At 35.4% G+C, this 16,783-nt stretch overlaps 1 protein-coding gene across 1 annotated transcript; it reads left to right on the top strand.

The window, feature by feature from the left end:
- Nucleotides 1-14,479: 14,479 nt before the first annotated feature.
- LOC135146642 (uncharacterized) lies at nucleotides 14,480-15,004 on the top strand (the record flags this gene model as incomplete). Its single annotated transcript, XM_064078773.1, has 2 exons — nucleotides 14,480-14,742; nucleotides 14,821-15,004. Coding segments are annotated over exons 1-2 (447 nt in total), but the record flags the coding sequence as incomplete, so codon positions are not given.
- Nucleotides 15,005-16,783: the final 1,779 nt, after the last annotated feature.

Below are 16,783 nucleotides of genomic sequence, written 5' to 3'. Positions count from 1 at the left end.
ATAAAAATCGACAAAAATACAGTTTCTAGCTAAAATTTGATGGTTTCGTTGCACTTTCCGAGCCCGTAGGGTATCTGATTGGCTTAAAAGTACAAGAAAACACTTCAAAAGTGACGTTTCTGAAGAATTTTAACAGTTTTCTTGTATCTACGAACGCCAGAATGCATAAAATTGACCTAAACGTCTCCTTTTCCTATTCTGAGTCGATTCTGCATGCTTTAAGTGTGTTTGGTGGCTCAGAACCATCAAAAAACGTTGAAATATAGTTCAAATTCAATAAAAATCGACAAAAATACAGTTTCTAGCTAAAATTTGATGGTTTCGTTGAACTTTCCGAGCCCGTAGGGTATCTGATTGGCTTAAAAGTACAAGAAAACACTTCAAAAGTGACGTTTCTGAAGAATTTTAACAGTTTTCTTGTATCTACGAACGCCAGAATGCATAAAATACACCTAAACGTCTCCTTTTCCTATTCTGAGTCGATTCTGCATGCTTTAAGTGTGTTTGGTGGCTCAGAACCATCAAAAAACGTTGAAATATAGTTCAAATTCAATAAAAATCGACAAAAATACAGTTTCTAGCTAAAATTTGATGGTTTCGTTGCACTTTCCGAGCCCGTAGGGTATCTGATTGGCTTAAAAGTACAAGAAAACACTTCAAAAGTGACGTTTCTGAAGAATTTTAACAGTTTTCTTGTATCTACGAACGCCAGAATGCATAAAATTGACCTAAACGTCTCCTTTTCCTATTCTGAGTCGATTCTGCATGCTTTAAGTGTGTTTGGTGGCTCAGAACCATCAAAAAACGTTGAAATATAGTTCAAATTCAATAAAAATCGACAAAAATACAGTTTCTAGCTAAAATTTGATGGTTTCGTTGCACTTTCCGAGCCCGTAGGGTATCTGATTGGCTTAAAAGTACAAGAAAACACTTCAAAAGTGACGTTTCTGAAGAATTTTAACAGTTTTCTTGTATCTACGAACGCCAGAATGCATAAAATTGACCTAAACGTCTCCTTTTCCTATTCTGAGTCGATTCTGCATGCTTTAAGTGTGTTTGGTGGCTCAGAACCATCAAAAAACGTTGAAATATAGTTCAAATTCAATAAAAATCGACAAAAATACAGTTTCTAGCTAAAATTTGATGGTTTCGTTGCACTTTCCGAGCCCGTTGGGTATCTGATTGGCTTAAAAGTACAAGAAAACACTTCAAAAGTGACGTTTCTGAAGAATTTTAACAGTTTTCTTGTATCTACGAACGCCAGAATGCATAAAATTGACCTAAACGTCTCCTTTTCCTATTCTGACTCGATTCTGCATGCTTTAAGTGTGTTTGGTGGCTCAGAACCATCAAAAAACGTTGAAATATAGTTCAAATTCAATAAAAATCGACAAAAATACAGTTTCTAGCTAAAATTTGATGGTTTCGTTGCACTTTCCGAGCCCGTAGGGTATCTGATTGGCTTAAAAGTACAAGAAAACACTTCAAAAGTGACGTTTCTGAAGAATTTTAACAGTTTTCTTGTATCTACGAACGCCAGAATGCATAAAATTGACCTAAACGTCTCCTTTTCCTATTCTGAGTCGATTCTGCATGCTTTAAGTGTGTTTGGTGGCTCAGAACCATCAAAAAACGTTGAAATATAGTTCGAATTCAATAAAAATCGACAAAAATACAGTTTCTAGCTAAAATTTGATGGTTTCGTTGCACATTCCGAGCCCGTAGGGTATCTGATTGGCTTAAAAGTACAAGAAAACACTTCAAAAGTGACGTTTCTGAAGAATTTTAACAGTTTTCTTGTATCTACGAACGCCAGAATGCATAAAATTGACCTAAACGTCTCCTTTTCCTATTCTGAGTCGATTCTGCATGCTTTAAGTGTGTTTGGTGGCTCAGAACCATCAAAAAACGTTGAAATATAGTTCAAATTCAATAAAAATCGACAAAAATACAGTTTCTAGCTAAAATTTGATGGTTTCTTTGCACTTTCCGAGCCCGTAGGGTATCTGATTGGCTTAAAAGTACAAGAAAACACTTCAAAAGTGACGTTTCTGAAGAATTTTAACAGTTTTCTTGTATCTACGAACGCCAGAATGCATAAAATTGACCTAAACGTCTCCTTTTCCTATTCTGAGTCGATTCTGCATGCTTTAAGTGTGTTTGGTGGCTCAGAACCATCAAAAAACGTTGAAATATAGTTCAAATTCAATAAAAATCGACAAAAATACAGTTTCTAGCTAAAATTTGATGGTTTCGTTGCACTTTCCGAGCCCGTAGGGTATCTGATTGGCTTAAAAGTACAAGAAAACACTTCAAAAGTGACGTTTCTGAAGAATTTTAACAGTTTTCTTGTATCTACGAACGCCAGAATGCATAAAATTGACCTAAACGTCTCCTTTTCCTATTCTGAGTCGATTCTGCATGCTTTAAGTGTGTTTGGTGGCTCAGAACCATCAAAAAACGTTGAAATATAGTTCAAATTCAATAAAAATCGACAAAAATACAGTTTCTAGCTAAAATTTGATGGTTTCGTTGCACTTTCCGAGCCCGTAGGGTATCTGATTGGCTTAAAAGTACAAGAAAACACTTCAAAAGTGACGTTTCTGAAGAATTTTAACAGTTTTCTTGTATCTACGAACGCCAGAATGCATAAAATTGACCTAAACGTCTCCTTTTCCTATTCTGAGTCGATTCTGCATGCTTTAAGTGTGTTTGGTGGCTCAGAACCATCAAAAAACGTTGAAATATAGTTCAAATTCAATAAAAATCGACAAAAATACAGTTTCTAGCTAAAATTTGATGGTTTCGTTGCACTTTCCGAGCCCGTAGGGTATCTGATTGGCTTAAAAGTACAAGAAAACACTTCAAAAGTGACGTTTCTGAAGAATTTTAACAGTTTTCTTGTATCTACGAACGCCAGAATGCATAAAATTGACCTAAACGTCTCCTTTTCCTATTCTGAGTCGATTCTGCATGCTTTAAGTGTGTTTGGTGGCTCAGAACCATCAAAAAACGTTGAAATATAGTTCAAATTCAATAAAAATCGACAAAAATACAGTTTCTAGCTAAAATTTGATGGTTTCGTTGCACTTTCCGAGCCCGTAGGGTATCTGATTGGCCTAAAAGTACAAGAAAACACATCAAAAGTGACGTTTCTGAAGAATTTTAACAGTTTTCTTGTATCTACGAACGCCAGAATGCATAAAATTGACCTAAACGTCTCCTTTTCCTATTCTGAGTCGATTCTGCATGCTTTAAGTGTGTTTGGTGGCTCAGAACCATCAAAAAACGTTGAAATATAGTTCAAATTCAATAAAAATCGACAAAAATACAGTTTCTAGCTAAAATTTGATGGTTTCGTTGCACTTTCCGAGCCCGTAGGGTATCTGATTGGCTTAAAAGTACAAGAAAACACTTCAAAAGTGACGTTTCTGAAGAATTTTAACAGTTTTCTTGTATCTACGAACGCCAGAATGCATAAAATTGACCTAAACGTCTCCTTTTCCTATTCTGAGTCGATTCTGCATGCTTAAAGTGTGTTTGGTGGCTCAGAACCATCAAAAAACGTTGAAATATAGTTCAAATTCAATAAAAATCGACAAAAATACAGTTTCTAGCTAAAATTTGATGGTTTCGTTGCACTTTCCGAGCCCGTAGGGTATCTGATTGGCTTAAAAGTACAAGAAAACACTTCAAAAGTGACGTTTCTGAAGAATTTTAACAGTTTTCTTGTATCTACGAACGCCAGAATGCATAAAATTGACCTAAACGTCTCCTTTTCCTATTCTGAGTCGATTCTGCATGCTTTAAGTGTGTTTGGTGGCTCAGAACCATCAAAAAACGTTGAAATATAGTTCAAATTCAATAAAAATCGACAAAAATACAGTTTCTAGCTAAAATTTGATGGTTTCGTTGCACTTTCCGAGCCCGTAGGGTATCTGATTGGCTTAAAAGTACAAGAAAACACTTCAAAAGTGACGTTTCTGAAGAATTTTAACAGTTTTCTTGTATCTACGAACGCCAGAATGCATAAAATTGACCTAAACATCTCCTTTTCCTATTCTGAGTCGATTCTGCATGCTTTAAGTGTGTTTGGTGGCTCAGAACCATCAAAAAACGTTGAAATATAGTTCAAATTCAATAAAAATCGACAAAAATACAGTTTCTAGCTAAAATTTGATGGTTTCGTTGCACTTTCCGAGCCCCTAGGGTATCTGATTGGCTTAAAAGTACAAGAAAACACTTCAAAAGTGACGTTTCTGAAGAATTTTAACAGTTTTCTTGTATCTACGAACGCCAGAATGCATAAAATTGACCTAAACGTCTCCTTTTCCTATTCTGAGTCGATTCTGCATGCTTTAAGTGTGTTTGGTGGCTCAGAACCATCAAAAAACTTTGAAATATAGTTCAAATTCAATAAAAATGGACAAAAATACAGTTTCTAGCTAAAATTTGATGGTTTCGTTGCACTTTCCGAGCCCGTAGGGTATCTGATTGGCTTAAAAGTACAAGAAAACACTTCAAAAGTGACGTTTCTGAAGAATTTTAACAGTTTTCTTGTATCTACGAACGCCAGAATGCATAAAATTGACCTAAACGTCTCCTTTTCCTATTCTGAGTCGATTCTGCATGCTTTAAGTGTGTTTGGTGGCTCAGAACCATCAAAAAACGTTGAAATATAGTTCAAATTCAATAAAAATCGACAAAAATACAGTTTCTAGCTAAAATTTGATGGTTTCGTTGCACTTTCCGAGCCCGTAGGGTATCTGATTGGCTTAAAAGTACAAGAAAACACTTCAAAAGTGACGTTTCTGAAGAATTTTAACAGTTTTCTTGTATCTACGAACGCCAGAATGCATAAAATTGACCTAAACGTCTCCTTTTCCTATTCTGAGTCGATTCTGCATGCTTTAAGTGTGTTTGGTGGCTCAGAACCATCAAAAAACGTTGAAATATAGTTCAAATTCAATAAAAATCGACAAAAATACAGTTTCTAGCTAAAATTTGATGGTTTCGTTGCACTTTCCGAGCCCGTAGGGTATCTGATTGGCTTAAAAGTAGAAGAAAACACTTCAAAAGTGGCGTTTCTGAAGAATTTTAACAGTTTTCTTGTATCTACGAACGCCAGAATGCATAAAATTGACCTAAACGTCTCCTTTTCCTATTCTGAGTCGATTCTACATGCTTTAAGTGTGTTTGGTGGCTCAGAACCATCAAAAAACGTTGAAATATAGTTCAAATTCAATAAAAATCGACAAAAATACAGTTTCTAGCTAAAATTTGATGGTTTCGTTGCACTTTCCGAGCCCGTAGGGTATCTGATTGGCTTAAAAGTACAAGAAAACACTTCAAAAGTGACGTTTCTGAAGAATTTTAACAGTTTTCTTGTATCTACGAACGCCAGAATGCATAAAATTGACCTAAACGTCTCCTTTTCCTATTCTGAGTCGATTCTGCATGCTTTAAGTGTGTTTGGTGGCTCAGAACCATCAAAAAACCTTGAAATATAGTTCAAATTCAATAAAAATCGACAAAAATACAGTTTCTAGCTAAAATTTGATGGTTTCGTTGCACTTTCCGAGCCCGTAGGGTATCTGATTGGCTTAAAAGTACAAGAAAACACTTCAAAAGTGACGTTTCTGAAGAATTTTAACAGTTTTCTTGTATCTACGAACGCCAGAATGCATAAAATTGACCTAAACGTCTCCTTTTCCTATTCTGAGTCGATTCTGCATGCTTTAAGTGTGTTTGGTGGCTCAGAACCATCAAAAAACGTTGAAATATAGTTCAAATTCAATAAAAATCGACAAAAATACAGTTTCTAGCTAAAATTTGATGGTTTCGTTGCACTTTCCGAGCCCGTAGGGTATCTGATTGGCCTAAAAGTACAAGAAAACACTTCAAAAGTGACGTTTCTGAAGAATTTTAACAGTTTTCTTGTATCTACGAACGCCAGAATGCATAAAATTGACCTAACGTCTCCTTTTCCTATTCTGAGTCGATTCTGCATGCTTTAAGTGTGTTTGGTGGCTCAGAACCATCAAAAAACGTTGAAATATAGTTCAAATTCAATAAAAATCGACAAAAATACAGTTTCTAGCTAAAATTTGATGGTTTCGTTGCACTTTCCGAGCCCGTAGGGTATCTGATTGGCTTAAAAGTACAAGAAAACACTTCAAAAGTGACGTTTCTGAAGAATTTTAACAGTTTTCTTGTATCTACGAACGCCAGAATGCATAAAATTGACCTAAACGTCTCCTTTTCCTATTCTGAGTCGATTCTGCATGCTTTAAGTGTGTTTGGTGGCTCAGAACCATCAAAAAACGTTGAAATATAGTTCAAATTCAATAAAAATCGACAAAAATACAGTTTCTAGCTAAAATTTGATGGTTTCGTTGCACTTTCCGAGCCCGTAGGGTATCTGATTGGCTTAAAAGTACAAGAAAACACTTCAAAAGTGACGTTTCTGAAGAATTTTAACAGTTTTCTTGTATCTACGAACGCCAGAATGCATAAAATTGACCTAAACGTCTCCTTTTCCTATTCTGAGTCGATTCTGCATGCTTTAAGTGTGTTTGGTGGCTCAGAACCATCAAAAAACGTTGAAATATAGTTCAAATTCAATAAAAATCGACAAAAATACAGTTTCTAGCTAAAATTTGATGGTTTCGTTGCACTTTCCGAGCCCGTAGGGTATCTGATTGGCTTAAAAGTACAAGAAAACACTTCAAAAGTGACGTTTCTGAAGAATTTTAACAGTTTTCTTGTATCTACGAACGCCAGAATGCATAAAATTGACCTAAACGTCTCCTTTTCCTATTCTGAGTCGATTCTGCATGCTTTAAGTGTGTTTGGTGGCTCAGAACCATCAAAAAACGTTGAAATATAGTTCAAATTCAATAAAAATCGACAAAAATACAGTTTCTAGCTAAAATTTGATGGTTTCGTTGCACTTTCCGAGCCCGTAGGGTATCTGATTGGCCTAAAAGTACAAGAAAACACATCAAAAGTGACGTTTCTGAAGAATTTTAACAGTTTTCTTGTATCTACGAACGCCAGAATGCATAAAATTGACCTAAACGTCTCCTTTTCCTATTCTGAGTCGATTCTGCATGCTTTAAGTGTGTTTGGTGGCTCAGAACCATCAAAAAACGTTGAAATATAGTTCAAATTCAATAAAAATCGACAAAAATACAGTTTCTAGCTAAAATTTGATGGTTTCGTTGCACTTTCCGAGCCCGTAGGGTATCTGATTGGCTTAAAAGTACAAGAAAACACTTCAAAAGTGACGTTTCTGAAGAATTTTAACAGTTTTCTTGTATCTACGAACGCCAGAATGCATAAAATTGACCTAAACGTCTCCTTTTCCTATTCTGAGTCGATTCTGCATGCTTAAAGTGTGTTTGGTGGCTCAGAACCATCAAAAAACGTTGAAATATAGTTCAAATTCAATAAAAATCGACAAAAATACAGTTTCTAGCTAAAATTTGATGGTTTCGTTGCACTTTCCGAGCCCGTAGGGTATCTGATTGGCTTAAAAGTACAAGAAAACACTTCAAAAGTGACGTTTCTGAAGAATTTTAACAGTTTTCTTGTATCTACGAACGCCAGAATGCATAAAATTGACCTAAACGTCTCCTTTTCCTATTCTGAGTCGATTCTGCATGCTTTAAGTGTGTTTGGTGGCTCAGAACCATCAAAAAACGTTGAAATATAGTTCAAATTCAATAAAAATCGACAAAAATATAGTTTCTAGCTAAAATTTGATGGTTTCGTTGCACTTTCCGAGCCCGTAGGGTATCTGATTGGCTTAAAAGTACAAGAAAACACTTCAAAAGTGACGTTTCTGAAGAATTTTAACAGTTTTCTTGTATCTACGAACGCCAGAATGCATAAAATTGACCTAAACATCTCCTTTTCCTATTCTGAGTCGATTCTGCATGCTTTAAGTGTGTTTGGTGGCTCAGAACCATCAAAAAACGTTGAAATATAGTTCAAATTCAATAAAAATCGACAAAAATACAGTTTCTAGCTAAAATTTGATGGTTTCGTTGCACTTTCCGAGCCCGTAGGGTATCTGATTGGCTTAAAAGTACAAGAAAACACTTCAAAAGTGAAGTTTCTGAAGAATTTTAACAGTTTTCTTGTATCTACGAACGCCAGAATGCATAAAATTGACCTAAACGTCTCCTTTTCCTATTCTGAGTCGATTCTGCATGCTTTAAGTGTGTTTGGTGGCTCAGAACCATCAAAAAACTTTGAAATATAGTTCAAATTCAATAAAAATGGACAAAAATACAGTTTCTAGCTAAAATTTGATGGTTTCGTTGCACTTTCCGAGCCCGTAGGGTATCTGATTGGCTTAAAAGTACAAGAAAACACTTCAAAAGTGACGTTTCTGAAGAATTTTAACAGTTTTCTTGTATCTACGAACGCCAGAATGCATAAAATTGACCTAAACGTCTCCTTTTCCTATTCTGAGTCGATTCTGCATGCTTTAAGTGTGTTTGGTGGCTCAGAACCATCAAAAAACGTTGAAATATAGTTCAAATTCAATAAAAATCGACAAAAATACAGTTTCTAGCTAAAATTTGATGGTTTCGTTGCACTTTCCGAGCCCGTAGGGTATCTGATTGGCTTAAAAGTACAAGAAAACACTTCAAAAGTGACGTTTCTGAAGAATTTTAACAGTTTTCTTGTATCTACGAACGCCAGAATGCATAAAATTGACCTAAACGTCTCCTTTTCCTATTCTGAGTCGATTCTGCATGCTTTAAGTGTGTTTGGTGGCTCAGAACCATCAAAAAACGTTGAAATATAGTTCAAATTCAATAAAAATCGACAAAAATACAGTTTCTAGCTAAAATTTGATGGTTTCGTTGCACTTTCCGAGCCCGTAGGGTATCTGATTGGCTTAAAAGTAGAAGAAAACACTTCAAAAGTGGCGTTTCTGAAGAATTTTAACAGTTTTCTTGTATCTACGAACGCCAGAATGCATAAAATTGACCTAAACGTCTCCTTTTCCTATTCTGAGTCGATTCTACATGCTTTAAGTGTGTTTGGTGGCTCAGAACCATCAAAAAACGTTGAAATATAGTTCAAATTCAATAAAAATCGACAAAAATACAGTTTCAAGCTAAAGTTTGATGGTTTCGTTGCACTTTCCGAGCCCGTAGGGTATCTGATTGGCTTAAAAGTACAAGAAAACACTTCAAAAGTGACGTTTCTGAAGAATTTTAACAGTTTTCTTGTATCTACGAACGCCAGAATGCATAAAATTGACCTAAACGTCTCCTTTTCCTATTCTGAGTCGATTCTGCATGCTTTAAGTGTGTTTGGTGGCTCAGAACCATCAAAAAACCTTGAAATATAGTTCAAATTCAATAAAAATCGACAAAAATACAGTTTCTAGCTAAAATTTGATGGTTTCGTTGCACTTTCCGAGCCCGTAGGGTATCTGATTGGCTTAAAAGTACAAGAAAACACTTCAAAAGTGACGTTTCTGAAGAATTTTAACAGTTTTCTTGTATCTACGAACGCCAGAATGCATAAAATTGACCTAAACGTCTCCTTTTCCTATTCTGAGTCGATTCTGCATGCTTTAAGTGTGTTTGGTGGCTCAGAACCATCAAAAAACGTTGAAATATAGTTCAAATTCAATAAAAATCGACAAAAATACAGTTTCTAGCTAAAATTTGATGGTTTCGTTGCACTTTCCGAGCCCGTAGGGTATCTGATTGGCTTAAAAGTACAAGAAAACACTTCAAAAGTGACGTTTCTGAAGAATTTTAACAGTTTTCTTGTATCTACGAACGCCAGAATGCATAAAATTGACCTAAACGTCTCCTTTTCCTATTCTGAGTCGATTCTGCATGCTTTAAGTGTGTTTGGTGGCTCAGAACCATCAAAAAACGTTGAAATATAGTTCAAATTCAATAAAAATCGACAAAAATACAGTTTCTAGCTAAAATTTGATGGTTTCGTTGCACTTTCCGAGCCCGTAGGGTATCTGATTGGCTTAAAAGTACAAGAAAACACTTCAAAAGTGACGTTTCTGAAGAATTTTAACAGTTTTCTTGTATCTACGAACGCCAGAATGCATAAAATTGACCTAAACGTCTCCTTTTCCTATTCTGACTCGATTCTGCATGCTTTAAGTGTGTTTGGTGGCTCAGAACCATCAAAAAACGTTGAAATATAGTTCAAATTCAATAAAAATCGACAAAAATACAGTTTCTAGCTAAAATTTGATGGTTTCGTTGCACTTTCCGAGCCCGTAGGGTATCTGATTGGCTTAAAAGTACAAGAAAACACTTCAAAAGTGACGTTTCTGAAGAATTTTAACAGTTTTCTTGTATCTACGAACGCCAGAATGCATAAAATTGACCTAAACGTCTCCTTTTCCTATTCTGAGTCGATTCTGCATGCTTTAAGTGTGTTTGGTGGCTCAGAACCATCAAAAAACGTTGAAATATAGTTCAAATTCAATAAAAATCGACAAAAATACAGTTTCTAGCTAAAATTTGATGGTTTCGTTGCACTTTCCGAGCCCGTAGGGTATCTGATTGGCTTAAAAGTACAAGAAAACACTTCAAAAGTGACGTTTCTGAAGAATTTTAACAGTTTTCTTGTATCTACTACAACTGTCATTTCGTGTACTGTTTCGTGTGTTTAATCCATAATCTATTGTGTCTAAATGCCTTTTTAATTGGTGAGTTGTTATACATAAGTATTGTAAACTTCGCCTTTAAAGGCTGAACAGTCTCAAGAGCTGTTTATCTATCTGTAAATTTTTATTTTTGTTTTGTAATTTAATATTAATCCCTTGTTTACATTGTTAGTTCTCCAGTCGTTCGTATCCTGCCGGCGCGCTGCTACGGCTAGCGGCTGGCGGTCACTTTGTTTGCACTTGGGATTTGTTTACATTGTGTTTAAGGTTATAATTCATTGTTTTATTGCTCTCTAAGATGAGTTTTAATTTGAATCATTCTCCTCGTTCTGCACTGAACTGTCCAGGGTGTTCTGCAATTGTTGATCCTGATATAGCTGTGATTTGTGATGGGTGTGCTCGTCCAATGCATTTATCTTGTTTAGGTTTAGTTGCTGAGGAAATTACTAGTGTTACTAGGGTGCATAGACGTCTAGGTCATGTAAAAATATTATGTGCTGATTGCAACGATAATTTTAAAAGTCGTTTATTCAATCCTGACCTATTTGGGGAATTAATTTGTACTAAAATTCAGAATGCAATCAGTCGAGCAACAGAAACACTTCAGCAGGAAATGGCGTGCTTGAAGCAGGAAGTGGAAACTCTAAAATTAAGTAATATAGATCTTGTTAAGTTGATGTCTAACAGTGTTGATATTTCTAAGCCTCGTTCTTCAACCGTTACTAATACTAAGCTTTCCTATGCTGATATATCCCGAACCAATGACAACGCTAAAGTCATTATTAAGCCCAAAAATTCTAAGCAGTCTGTTAACAAAACTAAAGGCGATATTATTAATAGTGTGGATCCTGTAAATGCTGATGTTAAGGTAAAATCGGTTAAATCAATTTCATCTGGTGGTGTCATTCTTACTTGTTGTACAAAAGAGGCCGAGAAGTTAAAAAGCCTTGCTTGCGATAAATTATCTGATAATTATGAAATCAGAAAACTTACTAATATAAAACCGCAAATTAGAATTGTCGGTATACCAGCTTACATGGATCAGACTGCTGCGATTCACAGTCTGCTTAGGCAAAATGACACAATATTTAAGGGTAATGCTTCCGATTACAAATGTTTAAAATTTTGGGGAACTAAATATAATAAGGATATACTTCAATGTATTATAGAGGTTGATGTGGATACTTATCGTGAACTGAAGTCTATTGATGGTTTACTTATTGGTTTAAATTTTTGCTCGGTTTATGATGACGTTAATGTTAGACGTTGTTTTAAGTGTAATGCTTTTAACCACGTTAAAAAATATTGTAAAAATAAAGCTACATGCTCATTTTGTGCGGGACCACATGAAATACAAGACTGTACATTGGATAAAAGCAACAAAGATTTGAAGAAGTGTATTAATTGCTGTAAACTTAAAGAGAAAGAAACATCTTCTGATAACAATAGCAATATTATTAATTGTTCTCATGCTGCTTGGGAATATAATGTCTGTTCCGCTTTTCAGGGGGTTATCAGTAAGATCAACAAAGAAGTTTTTGGTATTGATTGTGTAAAAGGTGATTTTTTAGGCCAACATTAAGTAAATGTCACAACTATATTAGCTTGACAAGGGCTGGGGTCGCTTTTGATCCTAATGACAAAACACTTTCATACTGCTTATATTCTGGTTCTTCTCTAAATGATCCAGAAATGTTTCGCACTGTTACGGCTAGCGTAAGTGAGTCAAATTCGAATTCTACTCTATCTCCTGTTAGACTCTCCAAGACTATCCAAAGCTTCTCCATTTACTATCAGAACGCACGAAGCATTAGATCACGCATTAATGACATTTACTGCCTCTTAACGTCTTCCGAATTTGATGTAATTTGTATTACTGAATCGTGGCTAGACCCATCAATTGCTAACAGTGAATTCATTCCACCTAATTATGTTACGTTTCGCTCGGACAGAAATTTCATTAGATCTGGTCGTCAAAGAGGTGGTGGAGTAGTTCTTGCTGTCAATGCCCAATTCAGCGTAAAGGGTCTTGATATGTCGTTATTCAAGGATTTCTTTCTATGTGATGTTGTGGGTTGTAAGTTAACTTATCGACAATACAGTTTGCACATGTTTGTAGTTTACATTCCCCCAGATCTTTCGGTAAATGATTTTGTGTCTTTTATTGAATGCTTTGAAAGTTACACTATTGAGCTTTCTAATATATTTTTAGTAGGTGATTTCAATGCACCATGCTTTTTAAGTAGCACTGCGGACACAAAATCAAGTTCAGTTCAGACAATGGCCTCACTTTTAAACTTAAGACAATTTAATACTGTTCTAAATTCCGATGGTCGCCTCTTGGATCTAGTCTTCGGTACTTCAAATTGTTGCTATGTTACCCGTGACTTGGATCCTTTAATTAAGGAAGATTTGCACCATCCAGCTTTAAATATCGACCTTCAATTAAAAAACTTTTCTTGTACAAGCTTTCCGATGTGTAATTCGACGAAATTATACAATTTTAAAAAAGCAAATTTTCCTCTATTGTACAACGATATTCTCAACATTGACTGGAGTTATTTATATAGAATCGCGGACGTAAACCTAGCATGTGAGCATTTTTATAACATGTTATACTCTTTATTTGATAAGCATGTGCCGCTATTTAAGTGTAAAAGGTTTCGCTACCCTAACTGGTACACTGCTGAACTTAGAAATATGCTTAAGCTAAAAGGGAAACTATTTAGGTCTTATAAACAGCGGTCTTCTGTGGAAGCGTATAATAATTTTGCCCGCATACGATGTGCAGTCAAACATCTGATTCGTCGAGATTTTAATGATTACGTTATTAAGGCGCAAAATTCACTTCTGAATGATCCGAAATATTTCTGGACATTTATCAAAGAAAAACGTGGTCGATCGTCTATTCCAAATTCTGTTCATTTGGATAACACTCACTGTGACCGTCCATTGGATATTGTTAACATGTTTGCTCGGCATTTTTGTTCGGCTTTTAATTCGCCTAAAGTAAATCAATTTCAGGCTAGTACCTATTTAGGTGATTTTAGCAGCAACTTATCGATTCATGTCCACATTTCTGAGGATCTTGTGTTTAACGCTATCAAGAAACTTAAAGACAACAGTACTTCTGGTGCTGACCAGGTCCCATCATTTCTTCTGAAAGATTGTTCAGCTGTCTTTCTTAAGCCGTTGTCCTACTTATTTAAACTATGCCTTAATGACTCCTGTTTTCCTAATTTGTGGAAGATTGCTAAAATTGTGCCGGTGTATAAATCGGGTGATGTTTCTGATGTACGCAGCTATCGTCCCATCTCAATTTTATCGAATTTTTCTAAAATATTTGAAAGTATTTTGTATCACCAGATTTATTTCAATGTTAAGGAGGTTATTTCTATACATCAGCATGGTTTTACATCAGGCAGATCAACTCATACCAATTTAACGTGTATGTCACAAATAATCGCAGATACATTAGATCATAGGAGTCAGCTTGACGTTATTTACACGGATCTATCCAAAGCGTTTGATAAATTGGACCACCAAATTTTGCTCCGTAAGTTGTCTGCTATTGGTTTATCTGACCTTTTGATAAGATTCTTTGGTTCTTATTTAAATTCTAGGACAAACTTCGTTTTATACAATGGTTATAAATCTGCCCCTTACACCTCAGTCTCTGGTGTTCCACAAGGATCCATACTTGGACCCTTGTTTTTCATAATCTACTTGAACGACGTTGTTAATACCATCGTAAACTCTGAAATTCTTATATACGCGGATGATATCAAAATCTTTCGAAAAATTACCAATATGGAGGATTGTTTACTGCTTCAAGGTGACTTAAATAACCTAAAAGAATGGTGCTTCCAAAACTTTTTGCCGTTAAATACAGATAAATGTCAGGTTGTCTCCTTCACGCTATCTCATAATTTTCCACAATTCGATTATGATATTGATAATCATGTTCTGAAGCGATGCACGTCTGTAAAGGATCTTGGTGTGCTCTACGATTCGAAATTTACCTTTAAAGAACATGTTGTTAATAGTGTAGATAAAGCTGGTAAGATGTACGGGTTTATTGTTAGAAACTGTAAGTGTTTTAATAATGTTTTGCCGTTAATTACACTCTTTAATTCATTGGTGAGATCTAGATTAGAATACTGTCCACTTGCTTGGTTCCCCTACTACAATTATCAGATATTAATGCTTGAGACTGTACAACGTAAGTTTTTGAAGTATTTGTATTTCAAGGATGAAGGTGCATGGCCAGCCAGAAATTACCCACAAGAAGTTTTATTAGAGAAATACAACTTTAATTCCCTTCAATGCAGACGAGTAATTAATGCACTCACATTTCTGCATAAGATGTTAAGTTACAAAATTGACTGCGGGGAGCTAATATCTGGCCTGAAATTCTTTGTGCCTCGATTAAATAATCGGTTTTCCACTACGTTTTACTTGAGTACACCGCGGACAAATGTTGGCAGAAGAGCTCCACTGCATATTATCTGCTCGTTTATTAATAAATTGGAAAGAAGTAGCCACTGTGACATTTTCAGCTGCACAATTAAGGAACTAAAAACAGCGATCTGCATTAGTCTAAATTTATAGATGTTTTATAACCGTTATGGCATGATACGTTTGTTTAGCTGTAGTATGTCTTGTAATGTAGTATGTCTTGTGTATGGATTGATGGATTAGTATTATTACGTTTAGTCATAGTTTTTGTATTTTTGTATTTGTCCTGTAATTGGAACTGATCGTTCTGTTGGGCAAATAAATATTATTTATTTATTTATTATTTATTTATCTACGATCGCCAGAATGCATAAAATTGACCTAAACGTCTCCTTTTCCTATTCTGAGTCGATTCTGCATGCTTTAAGTGTGTTTGGTGGCTCAGAACCATCAAAAAACGTTGAAATATAGTTCAAATTCAATAAAAATCGACAAAAATACAGTTTCTAGCTAAAATTTGATGGTTTCTTTGCACTTTCCGAGCCCGTAGGGTATCTGATTGGCTTAAAAGTACAAGAAAACACTTCAAAAGTGACGTTTCTGAAGAATTTTAACAGTTTTCTTGTATCTACGAACGCCAGAATGCATAAAATTGACCTAAACGTCTCCTTTTCCTATTCTGAGTCGATTCTGCATGCTTTAAGTGTGTTTGGTGGCTCAGAACCATCAAAAAACGTTGAAATATAGTTCAAATTCAATAAAAATCGACAAAAATACAGTTTCTAGCTAAAATTTGATGGTTTCGTTGCACTTTCCGAGCCCGTAGGGTATCTGATTGTCCTAAAAGTACAAGAAAACACTTCAAAAGTGACGTTTCTGAAGAATTTTAACAGTTTTCTTGTATCTACGAACGCCAGAATGCATAAAATTGACCTAACGTCTCCTTTTCCTATTCTGAGTCGATTCTGCATGCTTTAAGTGTGTTTGGTGGCTCAGAACCATCAAAAAACGTTGAAATATAGTTCAAATTCAATAAAAATCGACAAAAATACAGTTTCTAGCTAAAATTTGATGGTTTCGTTGCACTTTCCGAGCCCGTAGGGTATCTGATTGGCTTAAAAGTACAAGAAAACACTTCAAAAGTGACGTTTCTGAAGAATTTTAACAGTTTTCTTGTATCTACGAACGCCAGAATGCATAAAATTGACCTAAACGTCTCCTTTTCCTATTCTGAGTCGATTCTGCATGCTTTAAGTGTGTTTGGTGGCTCAGAACCATCAAAAAACGTTGAAATATAGTTCAAATTCAATAAAAATCGACAAAAATACAGTTTCTAGCTAAAATTTGATGGTTTCGTTGCACTTTCCGAGCCCGTAGGGTATCTGATTGGCTTAAAAGTACAAGAAAACACTTCAAAAGTGACGTTTCTGAAGAATTTTAACAGTTTTCTTGTATCTACGAACGCCAGAATGCATAAAATTGACCTAAACGTCTCCTTTTTCTATTCTGAGTCGATTCTGCATGCTTTAAGTGTGTTTGGTGGCTCAGAACCATCAAAAAACGTTGAAATATAGTTCAAATTCAATAAAAATCGACAAAAATACAGTTTCTAGCTAAAATTTGATGGTTTCGTTGCACTTTCCGAGCCCGTAGGGT

The sequence above is a fragment of the Zophobas morio genome, unplaced genomic scaffold (genome assembly GCF_036711695.1).
Source record: "Zophobas morio isolate AGI-343-1 ecotype UQ-CSIRO unplaced genomic scaffold, CSIRO_AGI_Zmor_V1 ptg000244l, whole genome shotgun sequence".
NCBI lineage: Eukaryota > Metazoa > Arthropoda > Insecta > Coleoptera > Tenebrionidae > Zophobas > Zophobas morio.
Note: the sequence above shows the minus strand (reverse complement) of the source record. Positions and strands in the feature narration are given on the sequence as shown.